The following is a 19,087-nucleotide window of genomic DNA, read 5'->3' as shown; positions in this document are numbered from 1 at the left end:
GGGAAGGATCCAGGAAAAGAATGGACCATACCTTTCCTCCTGAGTTTTTAAAATTATGTTTGACAGTTGAAAGCAAAAACGAGGATCCTGTCTGATGTGGTTCTCGATGTACAGAGGGGTGGTATTTGCGACAATAAAGGGGGTGATGGGGCCTGACTGGTGGTAAGATCCCCACATTCCACTTGAAATTGCAGTGTTGACACGAGTTGACTGTGATAAGTAAGGATATTGAAATCCCTAGAGCAAACACTAGAAAAAGTACCCAAGGAGATACACTGAAAAGCTAGACTAAAGTGGAACACTAAAAAATGTTCAAGTGACCCAGTGGAGGCAGGAAAGAGGAAACCGACGGATAGAAAACAAATGTGAAATGGCAGGCTTGGCTCCTGACACGGCAACAATTACAGCAAGTGCAAACACTCTAAACCCATCTGCTAAAGTATCACAAGATGGATTTCAAAACTGCCTAGCTACATGCTGCCTACAAGAAATTCATTTCAAATGCAATGATGGAGGTGGGTTAAAAGAAAATGGACGATAAAGATATACATGCAAAAAAAAAAAAAAGATATATATGCAAACGCCAATCAGAAGAAAGCAGCACTGGGACTTCCCTGGTGGTCCAGTGGTTAAGACTCTGTGCTTCCAATGCAGGGGGCTAAGGTTCTGTCCTTGGTCAGGGAACTAAGATCCAACATGCTGTACAGCTTGGCCAAAGAAGAAGAAGAAGAAAACTGGACTGGCTGAATTAGCATCAGACAGTAGACTTGAGAGGAAAGAAAATTACCAGGATGAAGAGGAACACCACATAATGATACACAGGTGAAATCACCAAGAAAACATAAATGTATATGCATTGAACAGCAAGGCTTCAAAATACATTAAGCAAAAACTGATAGAATCATGGCAAAAAAATACAGATTTGTATTACAGTAGGAATAGGAAGAAACCTTAATCTGACAAAAAAAAGTAAATATTAAACTTTAAAGTGTTGAAAGTTCTTCTCTGGGATCAGGAAGAAAGCCAGCTATGATCAACATCATACTAGAGATTCCACTCAGGGGAAGTAATACAAGAGAAAAAAGTAAAAGCTATCAGCACTGGAAAAGACAAAAATAAAACGTCCACTATTTGGGACAAGATGACTAGGTAGGCAGAGTGTCCTGCCTGCCCCTTCCTTTCCTTCCTGAACAATGGACCCATAAATGATCAGATGGGCGGTGGCAGGAGGTTACCCTCTGTGAGCGATCTGCCTGGGGGCTGGTGGCCCAGCAGGCGAGGGTGTCAGGGTGGAGGGCAGCCTGGTTTGGCTGTCAGAGCCCAGGAGGGCCTGGGTAAAAGGGTGGGGCCTCCATGTGGGGAAAGGCCTCCGTGCTAGGGAGGCTGCTCACACCCAGGAACTGGATTGAAGAAATAATGTACTGAGGAGGTCGGGAGCCAGGCTTCTCGTTGTCGGAAAAGGAAGTTAAGAGTAATGAAAGCAGAGACTAGAACAAGCCTGTGATCCTGGACCAACCACAGAGGAACAGACTGACGGATAAGTTTGTCTTAAATTAAGACCTTCTGATGCCTCAGGAGATGGAGCCAAAAAAATATTGCTAAGATTTATGGCAGGGTGTTCCGCCTATGTTTTCTTCTAGGACTTTTATGATTTCTGGTCTCACATTTAGGTCTCTAATCCATTTTGAGTTTACTGCTGTATACGGTGTTAGGGAGTGTTCTAATTTCATTCTTTTACATGTAGCTGTCCAGTTTTCCCAGCACCACTTATTGCAGAGGCTGTCCTTTCTCCATTGTATATTCTTGCCTCCTTGGTCACAGAATGAAATTTTGCCATTTGCAACAACATGGATGGACCAGGAGGGCATTATGCTAAGTGAAAGAAGTCAGACAGAAAAAGACAAATACTGTATAACACTTATAAGAACAAACTAGTGAATATAACTAAAAAAGAAACAGACTCACAGATACAGAGAACAAACTAGTAGTTACCAGTGGGGAGAGGGAAGGGGGAAGGGGCAGGATAGGGGCGGGGGATTAAGAAGTACAAACTATTATGTATAAAATAAATAAGATTCATGGATATATTGTACAGGAGATGGCCAGCTGTGCTGTGTCAGCAGGAACCAGAGCAACGGCTCTCACAACTGCTGTTGGGAGAGGAAATGGTGTGAATAGTCTGGAGACAGCCAGACAAGAGTACACACGTGTAATTCCACTTGTATGAAAACTCAGCCACAGGGTGAGGAGTCAGGACAGTGGCTGGCTCAGGAGGACAAGGGGCTCCTGGGATGGCACATTTGTAACAGCTCCTCGGGCTGTGTTACTAGACAGTCACTGGACGGAGCACACGACACGACACAAGGATTCTCACCAGTGGTGTCTGTGGAGGCCAGGACACTGGGTTGAACGCCAGTACAGGACGAGGTCGTCTTCGAAGCATCTAACACATCTTCTAGTTGTTCCTCCAAGGTTTTTAATTTATGCTTTAGAGTTCGCATTTCTGCTTCAAGGGCCAGAACATAATCTTCCAAAAAAACCCAGTAAACACACAGGCGCATGTGTTTATACTCTCACCCTTTATCTACCACCCTTGTCCTCCTCTGCCCGACCCTCATGACTGTCCCATGGTGTCTGATACCCTCCCCTCCAGAGATCAGCTCGCCATGCTCTCCAAGGGGGCCCCATGGTCAGGAGCGAACACTCACCCTCCTTCAGTCCTGCAACCCTTGACGCACCGACACAACCATATCATCCTGAGTGCAGCCGTCTCAGGCGCTGCCCCTCCACTCACCACCCCTCGAGACCCTGCTCCAAATAGCGTGGGGCTGGGCGACCTTTGGGGCCTGGATGCTCCCCTGAGGAAGGGCCTGCTCCTCTAGCCCCACCTGCCCACTCCAGGAGAGCACAACGCCAACCCAGTCCCTGGTCCAAGTCTCGCTCTGGTTTTTAAGTGCGTCAAGTGTGTATCCTTCACTTTTTCCCTCCACTTACCAATAAAAAGTTTTTATTGTATACAAAATATTTGACTTAAGACCCTTCCCTTGGAGGAAAAGCAGCTGTCATACTTTGAAGTAATCTATCAAAGGGGATGTTCACTTGTAAGACTCCAAGTGAAGCCTATCATGGACCCAGTAGAGATGGCATCTCATCCTCCCTCTCCCCTTCGCTCACCAGGTACAGCTGAATCAGCGGCTGCCTTTGGGCCAGGCTGGTTTGTTTGTGAGGTCTCCCCTCCTAACTGGGCAGAAGGAAGAATCTGATCACTTAGAGTTTCCATTTCTTTCCTCATCTGTGCAATAACATTTCGCAAGCTTGTGTTCTGCTCTTGTAGATGCTGGATCACAGTAGATGGAAAACTTTTACTTATTTCTTCTTCTTGATGCCTTACAAGCATCTGTCAAATACGAAAAAAAAAAAAAAGAAAAAGAAAGAAAAGAAATTGGTTACAGCCAAGAACTGATGATTCCCTTGTGCACTGAGGCCAGCTGCATCTGCGTCCACCTGCCCCCTGTTCCTGCTCCCCGTCATCTGTCCTGGAGGTGGGTAATGTTGACAGAAGTATGAAAAAACTTTTTCTTCTGTGTTTCATAAAGACAAGACCACGGTTTTTCAAAGATAATTTTTATTGAGAAATTTGGGGACCCTTCCTTTTTAGTCAGAAGCCCATCATTCACCCATTAGAGTGGTAGTTATAAAAAAGACGATAACAAGTGTTGCTGAGGATGTGGAGAAAATGGAATCCTTGTACACTGTAAAAGGTAAAGGTATGCAGTGGCTTGTAAATGTGAAATGGTGCAGCTGCTGTGGAAAACAGTCTGGCTGTTCCTCAACAAAGTAAACACAGAGCTATTATACGACCCAGGAATTCCACTCCTAGGTATAGACCTAAGAGAACTGAAAACATACATACACACAGAAACCTGTACACATGTTTGGAGCAGCATTATTCATAGTAGCCAAAATGGAAATACTCAAATGTCTACCCACAGATAATGGATAAACAAAGGGTAACACTGTGAAACATTACTCAGCCAGAAAAAGGAACAATGTTCTGACACATGCTACAACATGGAAGGACCATGAAGACATCATGCTAAGTGGCAGTCAAGGACTTTAAAGCAGTTCCCATAAATATATTCCAGGATTTAAAGAAAAACATGAACATAAAGAGAGAAATGGAAGATATCAAAAAAGAACCAAATAGCATGTACAGAGATGGAAAGTATACTGTCTGAAGGAAAAATTCACTGGCTAGGATGGGATTAAGAGCAGATCAGACACTACAGGAGAAAAGACGAGGGGACATAAACACATAGCAGCAGAAAGTATTCAAACTCAAGCACAGAGTGAAAGAGACCAAAAAGAACAAATAACCACAGAGCTCTAGTGACCACGGAATAATGTGAAGCAGAAACACACTAACCCAGATCATTGAGGGGGACAGAAAAGGATTCAGAACTTGTTGGCAAAAAAATTTCCAATTTGATGAAAACGTAAATCCACAGATCCAAGAAGTTCAAGAAACCTGAAGCAAGATAAACACACAAAAAGTTACACCAAACAGCATATCATGGTCAAATTGCTAAAAAACAATGATAAAGAAAACCTCTTAAAAGCGACCAGAGGAAAAAAAGACACATTATGTTCCTGCAGAAGAACAAATACAAGAAACTGACAACTTCTCATGAGAACCAATGAAATCTAGAAGACAATGGAACCATGTGCAGAAAGAAAATAAAAACCTGTCACCCAGAGTGAAAATCTCCTTTGAAAATGATGGCAAGAGAGACTTCTGCCTTTGACCATGAGGGATTTGCTGCTACGGGACTTGCCTTCTGGCTGTAAACAACTAGAAAACCACACAAATTCTATGAAACCACTGTCTTCAGACACTGCCTATACAGAACTGGGTGCCAGAGGAGGGGACAGAGGAAGGGAGCCCGTGGTTTGCCTAGTTCTCTGCGTCTGGGCCCAGCACAACCCAGCCCTCTGTGGATGTTTGCTTGCAGAAAGCACCAGGCTCCTCTCCTCCATGGCTGCCCCATCAGCACACTAACCTCCAAATGGGCAGGAACGAAGGTCCTCCCCTAGGAAGCAGCACATGCTCACTCCCCACTCAAGGCCCAGGTCCCATCCTGAGACTTTCTGACTTTCCGACTGGTTGCTGGATCCTGCTTACCAGCAAAGCAAACCAGCTGGGCTCGCAAGGACCTTTGACCAGTCCTGCTGAGAGAGACCAAGACTATGTGTACACAACGCGAGCTTCTAACAAGTTCAGAGACGCACAAACATGCCCATGCAGCATTACAAGAATCTGTGCAAATGATCCCAACGGCCATTAGTGAGAGAATGATGAAGTAAACCGTGGCATGGTCATACAATAAAGTACACAACCATTTAAGTTGCATTTTTGAAGAATTCTATTTTTTATTTATTCTCTTTTTGGCTGCGTTGGGTCTTTGCTGCTGCATGCGGGCTCTCTCTAGTTGTGGCGAGTGGCGGCTACTCTTCGTCGTGGTGTGTGGGCTTCTCATTGCAGTGGCTTCTCTTGTTGCAGAGCATGGGCTCTAGGTTTGTGGGCTTCAGTAGCTGCAGCACGTGGGCTCAGTAGTTGCAGCACACAGGCCCTAGAGCATGCGGGCTTCAGTAATTGTGGCGCGTGGGCTCTAAGTGCGCAAGCTTCAGTAGTTGTGGCGCATGGGCTCAGTAGTTACGGCTCACAACTCTAGAACGCACGTTCAGTAGTTGTGGCGCACAGGCTGAGCTGCTGCGTGGCATGTGGGATCTTCCCGGACCAGGGCTCAAACCCATGTCCCCTGCATTGGCAGGCAGATTCTTAACCACTGCGCCACCAGGGAAGTCCTGCATTTTTAAAGAATTTTAATGATGTGAGAAATATTTATGGAAACTTTAAAAAAGAATTAACGTTATATAGCATGACCTGAGCTATATGAACACAGTATGGGCACAGGAACATACATGGGATGTGGAGATACAGGTGGCTGGAAGGAAATACACTAAAACATCTGAGTGTCAGACAGACACGATATGTTCTCTTCTCTGTTCCAAGTGATGCTGGCTCACATCTGCAGAGCTCACATCCATCCGCAGTGGGCCAAGCGTTCCCAGGGGTACCCCTCACACAGATGAGGAAACAGAGACGCGAGCTCTCGGGGGCCACCCGACCACACACAGCCACACGCTGATGACAGACAAGCACACGGCCTCCATGGGTCTGACCTGGCCACGACGCTCAGCCCTGGCATTGAGCAAGCACATGACACACGCTGTCACCAACTTCCCACTAAGGCACCACGGGGGACCCAAGAGGTCTGGCCAAGGAGGAGTTGAGCTGGAGTGAACCTTGGGCCCACCTGACTCCAGAGAACACTGTGCTGAACTAAAATTGTAAAATTTCTGCAGTGGCCACATATTACTTTTACTTTCAGAATGAAGCTATTTCTTCTGTTACTCACAGTTCCCAGCTTTTCAAGCCACCACTGGCTCTGCTATGCACCTGCTCTGTCGCCTTCCAGCCACTGCTCTGGCCCCACTGCTCCTGCTGCAAACACCCGACCTCCCTCTCTGTGCCCACTGGGCCATTTCCCACCCTCTCCGTGGCAGAGCCTCAGGCTGCTCCCACTCAGGCAGACAGCAGTGTGGTCGGGGCCGTGAGTGTGCAGCTGGCTGGTGCTACTCACATTCTCCCTCTGCCACCTGTGGGGCAGGGACCACTCCTCTCAGGTCCTCAGCTTCCTTGTCCTGAACAACAGGATCCACCTCAAAGCCGCAGTGCAGCCCAGTTGCAAGGCGAATCCTCTGCCCCTGCGGCCGTGGCTGCGTCTCTGCCCTGGTAATGCCTGCCCGACGGTGGTGCCTTGGTCTCCGTGGGGTGATCACCACGGCTCTGCTGAGGCTCCGTGCTCGGAACTAGTACCAAGCGAGGGAGAAGATGTGGCCAAAGCCTAGAGCCTGTCCATCTGAACAGTGGAATCTGTGATGGGCTCATCGCTCCCCAGGAAGCACAGTGTCTCGCTCCCTGGCGGCCTCTATTTCTGACTTCGGTGTATGACAGATTCCCTCACTGCTCCTACCTTAGTGTTTGCCAAGGGCTCACCCCTGCAGAACTCAGCACCAACTGCTGCCCGCCCACACCTGCCGCTTTACCAGGTGGTCACATCCTTAACCTGTTCCCAGCATTAAGGCCCCCTACAGGAGCACAGGTGTTTTGCTATTAGCTGCAGGATTCAAAAAACTTCATTCCATTGGGTCAGCCGGGAACTTGTGCAGCATTCTGCCCCACCCTGGGTCCTGGCTTGGAAGCCACATCTCTGTCAAGACCGCCACGCCAGCTCACATTCGCAGGTGCCTCCACTGCATCTCCCCACTCTGCATGGATGGGCGGGGCACTTGTTTCTGACCCCTAGACCATTTCTAAAGCCCCTGTTTACTTAACAAGGCAACCAGCCATGAGAGGCCTCCCTGACCAGCCAAGCTGGTGCTTGGAGACACATGTCTTCTTTTAATTGCCAGCCTGGGGGGAAAATATGACAACGAAAAATTGGGGTGGGGGCTCATTGATAAAAAAAAAAAAAAGAGGCATTTGCTTTCTCTATGTGTCCTAGGGAAGGCACCCATGCAGAGACCACCTGCTGTGAGCCCCCAGGACCACAGGTGACTCTGGAGGCTGGGGTCAGCCCCACCTGGGAACACCGGTGCTCCCAAACCTGACGACTGGCTGACGGTGAATCTCCCCAGGGGCTTGTTAACAGACTCGTCTTTCGGAGCTCAACCCCTAAGGCATCGGGCCTAGTAGGTCCTGCTGGGACTCAGAGGGGTGTGTTTCGGAAGCTCCTGAGGTTTCTGAGGGTGGCCAGATTGGGGGCTGCGCAGTCACCTGTGCAGAGAGGACAGTCACTGCCCACATAGCATGGCTGGCAGGAGCCCACCTCCACCAGGTGAACGCTAGGTCAACCCAGTACCAACTGCGGACAAGTGCCAGCCACAGAGGTCGCAGTGAGGCCCCAGGGCCCCCTTCCACCCGCAGTGAGCACGAGTCCTCCCAGCAAGGACACATGAGCTACGACCTGCACTCCCGCACGTAGGCACAAGCAGGGCTGGGTGGACGCCTGGAGACGCAGCTTGTGCCACATCCATCCTCCCTCTGCAGGTGGACAGCTGGACAGGTGGGAAGAGGCCAGCACCCCTGGAGACATCCTAAGGATTTCAGTGGCTCCATTATCCTGGACGACCGGGTAAGTGACTTTCCACAAATGGACAGAGGTCAGACTACTGAAACAATGGGCCATTGAACCAGGAAGGTCATGTCTGAGACAGGCTCGGGCTGCGCTCTGCTGGTGCAGCTCTGGAAGGCACTTCTCCTTGCGGGTTGCCCAGATTTCCTAGCAGCCCGGTGACAGGGCTTCCCTCTGGAGCCCTGGTTGGACGGGGGACAAGGCAAGAGGCAAGGCAAGACATGGGCTGTGTTCACTGTAATGCCAAACTCTAGGCCTGCGCCAAGGGTCCCCCTCAGTGGAAGCAAATGCCCCCTCTGCAACTCTGAGTCAAATCCTGCCACTTCTGGCTTCAGGTTTTACTGGCGCTAGTCCTTGGCACCCCTCGGCCCGCAGACACAGGCTCTGCTCTCTGCCTCTGTCGTCACATGGCCTTCCTCCTGTGTCTGTCTTCATGTGTGTTCTTTTCTAAGAACACCAGTCCTATTGGGTTGGGCCCACCCTGCTCCCATGTGATGTCATCTTAACTAATTCCATCCATAAAGGCTCTATTTCCAAGGAAGGTCCCATCCTGAGGCACTGAGACCGGAACATGTCTTTTGGGGCCACCATTCAACCCGCAGGCATCCCACAGTATCAGGCTCTGGCCAGTGCAAAGCAGTAAGGAAGTCTGTGCTTTATGAGAGGAACGGCCATCGTCGCATGTTGCATGGCTTACTCACCACGTATGAAGAAGTGTGTTTTGGGATAAAGCTCTAACCTCTTGGTTCTTCGTGTTACTGTCTGCCACGGTGCAATATCTGAATTTGGGGTTTTTTTGATATTTCAGATGCTGAAGATACAAAGATTGAGTGTAGACTCCCATTAACTGGTTGAGGCTCAGCCTCACCCTTGTTTGTGCAAACAGTCATTTTAAAAGAAATAGGGCTGAAAAGACCTGCCTCCAGTGCTGGTTCTATTTGGCATATTTTCCCTCTGGCTGGGGGAGTGGGTGTCTCCAAGGGGCTTGGGAGGAAGAGCCGTGCGGAGGCTCAGCAGGAGGTGGCCCCTCACCTGCGCCTCCTCCTCAGGGTGGAGTCCGTGCGTCCGCAGCGCCTGCACAGCCTGGTCTCTCTCTCGGGTCACGGCCTTCAGCACCACCTCCTGGCCACACAGCACCCGCTCTGTCTCCTGCAACTTGGCAGCAACCTGGGGAAAACACAGACTCAGTTCATCCTGGGAGGATTACAAGGAAGCAGTGCCACCTTCAGGGTCCAGACCAGCTCCCCATCCTGCGGGGAAGCAGACAGCAGACACTCGGGTGAGAAACCCCAGCAAATACGTGGCCATCAGAGCCGGCAGAGCACAGCAATCGCTGATCCAGCTCCAGAGGCAGCTGCACTGGCCATTAGAGAAAGGCTATGGGCAGACTCATCTTATCACTTTAAGTCCTGTTGTTATAAATCAAACTGCTCAGTGAGGCTGAGTGTTTTCAAATGCAAAGGATAACTCAGTGAGGGCCCAAGCCGGGCTCCATGCACCTCAGTGGACATTCCCAGCCCTTCCTCCTGCAGAAAGAAGTCAGACAGCCCTGGGGAGCAGAGACCTGGTCTCTGGCCGCGGTTAGGCCCTGAATCAAGTCCTCAGCCCGCCGGTACTGCTCCCGCTCGACACCCTCACAGCGGCGCTGCCAGTCCAGCTCCAACTGCACCTTGTCACGCTCCAGGCTCTGCTCCCTCTCTACTGCCAGAGACAGCTGCTGTTTGTACCTGCGGGGGTGAAAACCATCAACTTGAACGTTTTCCTGAGGTCCCTTTGGGCTGTGACGTAGCTGAGGTGGGAGGCGCTCCTCCTGGGCCCCCAGGCCAGCCCTGTTCACGGGCTTGGCTGACACCTTCACACAGGCCCAGGTTCAGAGAGGAGCAGGCGGCCGGGTCTCCCAATACCGAGAAACCCAGCACTGTGGGAGAGGAGGTCAAACTCAGTAAGAGGAGACAGGAAGAAAGGCAGCAAACTCAGACAAACAAGAAAATGGTTGCACTAGAGAAACGCAAGAGGGTTCACAGCAGAGCAGACAGAGCTCGATAGTCAACAGTGCGCTGAAAGGTCAAACAGAACTCAGAAGACCAGCGTCCATCTACCAGGGGGCTGGGAGAAATCAGAATGGAAGGAGGAAATAACCACGGAAATAGGAGGAAATCCACCATGGCTGGGGAGGGATATGCGCCTTCTGCCTGAAAGCTTCCGAGTGCTGGACAGGAGGGGCTTCAGACGCCATGGGGAAGGTACAGACCGCCGGCTGGGATGGAAGAAAAGTGCGTGGGGGAGTGAACCGGACCCGCACGAGGCTTCTCGTCAGCCACACAGAGCAATGCTGGGTGAAGATCGCTGGAAGGCCTCTTCCCCGGTGAGCAGGGCTGTGACCAGGGCGGGATGGTAACACCTTCTACAGGGGACACCAAGTAAGGCTCCATCCTGCCCACTACAGGGAAATTCTCCTGCTGGCCGTGCTGAGAGGACCACGTGGCCAGGACAACCCCGGCTGACAGCCGGCAAGGAAACAGACATCAGACCCACAGCTGCTGGAAGTGACCTCTGCCGACAACCTAGATGAGCTGGTAAGGGGAGCCCGAGCCTCAGAAGAGAGGGCAGTCCGGCCGACACCTTGATTCCAGCCGAGTGAGACCCACTTACTTGGGGGACCTGGCTGCCACAGAAACAGACCCTCAACAGAGGTGATGTAATTAGCAGAAAAATACTTTAGAACAGCTACTGTAAATATGTTCAGAGATTAAAGGCAACCACACACACGAGGAGAGAAATGAAAAGTGAAATGTCTGAAATAAAAAACCCACCAGCCTTCCTGGCAGATGAGACCTTGTGGGGAAAGCCTTAGAGGCTATCAAAAGAACATCGAATTAAAGCAAAGGAAACAGAAGAAAGACAATAGTAAGGATAAGAGCAGGTATCAGTGAAACTGAAAACAGAAAAACAATTGAGAAAAATCAATGAAACCAAATGCCGGCTCTTTGGAAAGATGTGTAAAATGGATAAATCTCTAGCTAGACTGATGGAGGAAAAAAGAGACAAGTCACCAGTATCAAGAAGGAGAGAGGACACTGCTACAAATTTTACACATATTAGAGGGACGATAAAGAAATACTATAAACAATTTTATGCCAATAAAGTCAACAATTAGATGAAATGGACAAACTCATGGAAAGATACAAATTACCAAAAGCGACACACACACACAAAATGGAAAACCTGAATATTCAAATAAATATCCAAAGAAACCAGGCACAAAAGACTATAAACAGTAGGATTCCACGCAGATGAAATTCCAGATCAAGAGAAACCCACAGTGACAGAAAGCATCCTGGCAGGTGCCGAAGTGGGAGGGGACTTCGGGCTTCGGGCAATGGAAGGGTTTTACATCCTGACTGTAGTAGTGGTTATACTGCATATTTATGTACATATTTGTCGAGATTCATCAATTGTACAGTTAAAATTGGCACATTTATTATATTTCAATGATTTCTCAAGAAAGAGAATATTATCTTTAGCCAAGTGCTCATTCCAACTGATAGGAAAAGACACTAACAGTCAGACAAAAGACCTCAGAGGTGATTCCTGACACAGGACCAAATGGCACACACACTTTTACAGCCCTGGTGCAGACCGAGAACCGCGCTCTGTGGGAAAGGCCTCCTCTGACCACCCACCCCGCCGCCCCATCTTCATCCCCTTCCCCCACCACATGGTACCTTCCAATGTCCTGCTGGCATCTGGCCAGCTGTGCCTTCAGTTTCATCTCTTCTTCCTGCAGCGCCTGAACCTGGAGGTCTTTGGAGATCATCTCCTTGGAAAGTTGAGCAATCTGGGCATCCCAGCCAGATTTTAGAGCTGATGCATCTTCCCGAAGTCTAAACAAAGAAGGGAAGCAACGTGAATGTGGGCGTGGTTCTCACTAAAGCTCTCTTTTACAACAAATACACACACACACATGCACACAGCCCTCAAAGGAAATGCTACAGATCAGGGTCTCTTTCACACTCATCAGGGCAGAGGCTTCCTTGCCTAGATTAAGAAATGGTCCAACCCAAGAAGAAATACACACCCGTCCCTCCCACCAACCCAAGCATCGACTAACACCTGCAGAATGCCAAGCCCACGCCAGGTGCGCGGGGAAATGTGTGCCAGGGCGTGTCTCTCAGAGCCAATGGTTGTTTTTTTTTTTTTTTTTTTTTTTTTGTGGTACGCGGGCCTCTCACTGTCGTGGCCTCTCCCGTTGCGGAAGCACAGGCTCTGGACGCGCAGGCCCAGTGGCCATGGCTCACGGGCCCAGCCGCTCCGCAGCATGTGGGATCCTCCCGGACCAGGGCACGAACCCGCGTCCCCTGCATCGGCAGGTGGACTCTCAACCACTGTGCCACCACGGAAGCCCAAGCCAACGGTTTTGAACCAGTGCCATCTGACTCACCTGGGCACCCCTTGCCATGCCCGGCATAGCCCTTCCACATAGAGACATTCAACACATATCTCCAAATTGAACAGCAAGATAAGGTTCTACAGAAACTCTTTACATTCCTTGGTAGAATCACCAAAAATATGATAAATCTCCCAAGAAGAGAAACTTTAGAAAGAACACCTAACGATATTGACTAGAGTAGCCATGATATTAACCACACAAAGCTCGCAGGGTGGTCACCCTATTTGCAGCCCTGGCCTGTTTCCCTCCTAATCTGCACTCAGCATGCTGTGGGGTAAATGCTGTGATCACTCACTGGCCACTGCCCAGAGCCACAGGCCCACAGGTGGGCCACGGAGTGCAGTGCAGAGGTGGACGAGCTGTGGGAAGGCAAATGGCTGTCAGCCGATAAGGCCTTGGATCAAAGTCCCGAGTGCAGCTGCCCTGAGCCTCAGACAAAGCTCCATCCGAACATGGGCAGAGATGGGAAGGAGAAGGGAGCAGGTTCCCTCGTGGGAAGCTTCTTTAAACATTTCAGCTTAAACAGGCCTAAACGCCAAGGCCGGTGTGCTGGGGTTTTTTTTAATAATTAAAAAATATATATTTATTTTTATTTTATTTATTTGGTTGCGCCAGGTCTTAGTTGCGGCCCGTGGGCTCCTTAGTTGTGGCACGTGAACTCTTAGTTGGGGCACGCATGTGGGATCTAGTTCCCTGACCAGGGATTGAACCTGGGCCCCCTGCATTGGCAGGCGGATTCTTAAATCACTGCGCCACCAGGGAAGCCCATATAATTTAAACAAATTACTTCTAGCACAATATGTCCAGAGTCATACTGACTCTTAACTAAGCTCATCCTCATATCACAAGGGGCCACAAAAAGTTGGAAACTGCAGAACTTGTCCAGCTAAGACACAGTGCTGGTGTCAGAATGGGGGCTGGAGCTGCTCCCCTCCGGGTCTGCCCAGCACCCTCTCTCTGGGGCGGCACCTGCTCTGGTCCCATGTAGTTGTCGGGGTGAGAAAGTAGCAGGTGGGGGCCCAGGAACCTGTGACAAAGCTGGCTCCCAACCCAGGCACCGACCTGGAGCCAAGTCCACACTGGGAAGTGTGTGCGGGTGGGCTGGTTGCCCACAGCATCCGGGCTTCACCCTGGCTGTGCCCCACCAGACACTCAGCCCTGGAGCCTCGAGTGCCCCATGTCTGACGTGACAGAGGGAAATGAAAGGCTCTCCTCCGATCTGTGTGTCGCTGGAAGATGAAAGGACACGAGATGCCTGGCCTGCCCTGGAATTCCAAAGCACTCCTTCCCCTCTACCTACTCAATTGCAACTCAAGTTGCGAAGTTTCAAAGATGTGAACGTGGAGCTTACTAATGAAGACGTGATGGAATTGGAGACCCAGAGAAAGGACAAAGAGAAACACGAAGATGAAGAAGTAACTGAAGAACTGAAGAGATTCACGACGCAGGAAATGGCAAGGGATTTTCTTTATTTGAGGAGGCACTGATAGTATTTGAGGCACAGGACCCAAACGTAGAACGGTATACAAAGGTTGCTGCAGCCGTTCAGAATGCAATCCAGTGCTACCATGTCATCTAAGACGAGAAAAGAAGAGCTACTACCCAGACATCACTGGATCGTTTCTTTAAGAGGGTAGATAGAATTGAATCCAGCAAGGAACCAGAACCTGTGCCATTAAGGTCAGGTGTAGATGAAATTGCAGCTTGCTCTCCATCTCCAATTGCTGACGATCCTTCAGCTCTACCGCCTCCCACCTCATCTCCCTCCTCCAGTCAGTAACTGTTCTTGCCTATTCACTTGATGCCAGCCCCTGTATGCCAGCTGTTGTACTGTACTACTGTACTTTTCAAGGTACCATACTATAAGATTAAAGATGTTTTATTTTTTGTGTTTGTGTGTTTTTTATGTATTATTTGTGTGAAAAGTATTATAAACCTATTACAGTACAATACTATATAGCCTATTGTGTTAGTTGGGTACCTAGGCTAACTTTGTTGGACTCATGAACAAATCGGACTTAGGAACGTGTACTCAGAACGGAACTCATCCATATGTAGGGGACTTACTGTATACTGAGTTAGATATAATGTTATTGGAGTTAATTTCTTTTTTTTTTCTTTCTTAAAATATTCATTTATTTATTTGGCCGTGCTGGGTCTTAGCTGTAGCATGCGGGATCTTTTTAGTTGCGGCACACAGGATCTTTAGCTGCATCATGTGAACTCTTAGTTGCAGTATGTGGGACCTAGTTCCCTGACCAGGAATTGAACCTGATCATTGGGAGCGTGGAATCTCAACCACTGGACCACCAGGGAAGTCCCCTGGAGTTAATTTCACCTATTTCTTTTTGCATCTTACCTCTGGGTACTAGGAGGTTAAAGTGCACCATATTCCATGTGATAGGTTATACACCTGCACGGACACACATGGTTCTCACAACACTGTCTCAGGTCATCATTTCTCTACTCTGCCATCCACAAACCACTGGTCTCAGGAAAACTATCACAAATAGGCCCAAAGAGACAGCAAGCTCACAGTATGGGCCGTTTTGTCGCTGATTTATAATGAGTATGTCTGGGAATGAAAAGACACTGATACAGACACTAAGAATTCTCCTGGGAACCCAATGATGCTGCTTGTCATGGCCACTTGACTGGTCCCACGGAAGAACAGGAAGGAACGCAAGGGTGGACATGCCAAGAGGTGAGAGCAGAGGAAGGAGGCCTGCCTGCAGGAAGTTCTGTGCACCCGGATACTGGGATCTGAGTTGCCATCCGTGAGAAGGGCCCAGGGAGAGCCTGTCCAAACGGAGGAGAGGCTGGGGAAACACATGCCCGTCAGACTGAGCTGCCTCACCCCTCCAGCTACCGCTGCCTGCGTTTAACAGATCAAACAATATAACGTGTGACTCTAAGGAAGCTATCCTGAATAAACTTTAACTTCCTGGTATTTTATAGTTTAAGAGCCATTTTCCCCGTAAGTAGAAATATAACTTGGCAGAGAATTCTCTGTAAAAAAAAAAGAGAGACAAATATTTTCCAAACAAAGGAGAAAAGCCAGTTGCTAAACAGTAGGCTCTATAAATGACTTATTTATCTTAATCGTCTTCTGTAAACACAGCTTCTCTAAAGATCACTTCCTTACTGGCCGCCAAAAGGCTGAGTTCAATTATGACTTCAGTTACAGCGGCCCTTTGCAGACATCAGGCACAGTGGGACAGAGTGGCTTACATGTCATGGCCTGGTTAAGATGCCGAAAAAGAAAACTGAGTTTAAAAAGAAACTAGTTGGGAATTCCCTGCAGTCCAGTGGTTAGGACTCTGTGCTTTCACTGCCGAGGGCCCGGGTTCAATCTCTGGTTGGGGAACTGATCCTGCAAGCTGCATAGTGTGGCCAAAAAAATAAAAAATAATTGTAAAGAATGGTTTTTGATTTAAAAAAACAAAAAGAAACTAGTTTATGGAGAAACTAGAACCTTTGTGAAAAATGGTGCATCCACTGTGGAAAACAGTTTGGCAGGTCCTCAGAAAGTTAAACATAGAGTTACCGTATGACCTACAACTCCACTTCTGCGTACATACCAAAAGAACTGAGAAGAGACTTGAGCAGATATTTTTTCACCCATAGTCACAGTAGCACTAGTCACAGCAGCCAAAAGGTGGAAACAACCAAAATGGCCATCAGCAGATGAACTGATAAACAAAATGTAGTTCTATACAAACAATGCAACGTTATTCAGCCTTAAAAAGGAAGGAAATTCTGACACCCGCTACAACGTGGATGAACCTTGAAGCCATCACACTGAGTGGAACAAGCCAGTCACAGGACAGACACTGTAGGATTGCACTCATGTGAGGTCCTTAGGGTAGTCAAATTCACAGAGACAGAAGGTAGGATGGTTGGTGTCAGGGGCTGGGAGAGGGGGATGGGGAGTTACTGTTTAATGGGCAGTTTTAGTTTTACAGAGAAAAGAGTTCTGGAGACGAATGGGGTGATGGTTGCACAACTGTGAATGTACTTAATGCCACTGAACTTAAAAATGGCTAAGATGGTAAATTTTATGCTATGTGTATTTACCACAAATAAATAAATGCACACATTCATACATACATCCACACATACTAACCACATACTTTCAAATAAAGGAAAATGAAAAAAGAGAATGGTTAAAAACAGTGACGGAGGGGCTTCCCTGGTGGCGCAGTGGTTAAGAATCTGCCTGTCAATGCAGGGGACACGGGTTCAAGCCCTGGTCTGCGAAGATCCCACACGCCGCGGAGCAACTAAGCCCGTGTGCCACAACTACTGAGCGTCTGCTCAAGCCCACAAGCCACCACTGCTGAAGCCCACGCGCCCTAGAGCCCGTGCTCTACAACGAGAAGCCACCGCAATGAGAAGCCTGCGCACCGCAATGAAGAGTAGCCCCCGCTCGCCGCCAACTAGAGAAAGCCCACACGCAGCAACGAAGACCCAACACAGCCATAAATAAATAAATAAAATTAAAACAACAACAACAACAACAGTGACGGGAGCTGCAGGAGTGACTCCCAACAGCCTGTGCCCACTTCCCTTCATCTGAAACAGGTTAACTAGGCAGCCAGGCCCTCAGCCGCAGCTCACTTGTCAATGGCGGCGTCCTTCTCCTTGGTGGTGTCCGCCTGCCTCCACTCAGCCCTGCGGAGCTGCACCTCGAGGTTCTCGCAGTTCACCTGCAGCTCCAGGGCCCTGGCCTCTACCGCCTGCAGCTGCTCTGCATGGGCGCTCTTCACTGCCATCAGCACCGTGTCCCTCTCCCTGGCCAGACGGTCCAGCTCCTCATGCCTGAAACACAGTGAGGTCCCCAGTGGCTCACACAGGCCCTGCTCAGGACCCCCGAGCCTAGAACCTTCCTCATTCTGCAGGAGTGCTGCATGCGTGTCCTCCTGAAGGGCACTTCTGCCCGCTTCTCTCTGCTCCTCACTCCTCACACGAAAACACTGACTGAGAGATTCTCAGATGCCGGGCCCCAGCCCTCCCAAGCTCACAGTCCATGGGAGAAAGACCCCAGAACATGTGCTTCAGTGAAGGGCCACCAGCAGAAGCCGTACGGACTCGGGAAGCAGAAGGCAGGTGTAAACTGCCCTGGCCTCGCAGCTACCCCATTTGCTGGGCTGCTTTCAACCCGGAATCTGAGGCTTCCCAGAACTGGGGGCCGCGGGATGCAGGCTGCCTGTCTGTCTTTGCTAGAGATGCCAAGCCTACTGGAACTCTGTGAACAGAACATTCGTCTCGAAAATACACTGTTGGGTGTCGCTGACAGCTGACGTGATGTCCATGATGTTTTATGCTTTTATTCTATTTGGTTTTGATGAAGAGTAAAAAGCCCTAAAAAATGTAATTCCACATGATTTCTTTCAGATTCCATCAGCATTGTTCAATGAGATCGTTAAGCCTTATTTAATCAAGTCGCATGCCGTACTTTTCATTCCAATTACAATCAATCTTCATCTTACTCACCTTGCAAACTGTTCAGTATTTTCCACCTTCTAGTAGCAAAAAACTATACTCATGCCAGTTGCTGTACCCATTAGTTTCTGGCAGGATATACCTTTCTTTTTCACCAAATCACAACAAAAGTTTGATCATGACAGCTAGTGAAGGGAGGGAGTTATTTCTGCACTGCATTATTCTGTGACCATTGGTTAGTTACTTTCAAAAGGCAAACACCAAGACTCCAGGGCATGGACACCCCAGCCCACACCAAGGAACCAAGGAACACAGGTTTCTTGTCACCTTGGCTCCGTAAATAACGCCACCTGGGCTGCACACGACTCTGCGGGGTCACGCAGTGTGTGAGGACACAGAGCATCTGCGTGCACCCTGTTCCCAAGACTTGTTTCAACGGGTCAAGTATATTGGCTCTAAGTGTCAATCTGGACGGCTTTCAGCAATTCATTTTACAAGGCGTGTTCTGTAATTCTCAGTGTTTTGATGATATTCCTCCAAACACACACAAATATACTAATTTGAACTGAAAAGTGAGGGGAGGCCCTGGAAGGGCAGGCCTGACCCAGCTAACAGTCCCACAGAAGGGCTGGGTCTACCCCCAAGGGGATCAGGGAACGTTTTCCCTACGCTGACACTGGAGCCAGAAACACTCACTTCCTCCTAAACGTCTCCTCTTCTTTTTTCTTGGTGAGCTGCACAGAGTGAAGTTTACCCTCTAAGTCTTTTATCCTGAAAGAATCAAATATTAGTGGAAAAAGCAGGTAAGGGGCTACAGCAAAGCCGGCCTGGAAAAAGCCAGAACAGGCAGATGCCTCCAGGCTGGAGTCCAGACCATGCAAAACATCGGGCGCATTGGCCACATCCGCCCACAGGGAGATGGCGAGACTCCGCA

The 19,087-nt window shown here is 49.1% G+C and overlaps 1 protein-coding gene across 1 annotated transcript in view; it reads right to left on the bottom strand.

Moving 5' to 3' along the window:
* Positions 1–19,087, bottom strand: part of CCDC57 (coiled-coil domain containing 57) — a 104,783-nt gene that overhangs the window by 61,182 nt on the left and 24,514 nt on the right. The window contains exons 6-12 of the mRNA XM_060134261.1: positions 18,850–18,924; positions 17,329–17,529; positions 11,984–12,142; positions 9,823–9,985; positions 9,291–9,425; positions 3,175–3,397; positions 2,375–2,527 (exon numbers count right to left, since the gene is read on the bottom strand). Of these exons, the coding sequence (XP_059990244.1) occupies positions 2,375–2,527; positions 3,175–3,397; positions 9,291–9,425; positions 9,823–9,985; positions 11,984–12,142; positions 17,329–17,529; positions 18,850–18,924 (1,109 nt within the window). The remainder of the gene's footprint in view (positions 1–2,374; positions 2,528–3,174; positions 3,398–9,290; positions 9,426–9,822; positions 9,986–11,983; positions 12,143–17,328; positions 17,530–18,849; positions 18,925–19,087) is intronic.

This window comes from Lagenorhynchus albirostris, chromosome 20, assembly GCF_949774975.1.
Source record: "Lagenorhynchus albirostris chromosome 20, mLagAlb1.1, whole genome shotgun sequence".
Lineage (NCBI taxonomy): Eukaryota > Metazoa > Chordata > Mammalia > Artiodactyla > Delphinidae > Lagenorhynchus > Lagenorhynchus albirostris.
Note: the sequence above shows the minus strand (reverse complement) of the source record. Positions and strands in the feature narration are given on the sequence as shown.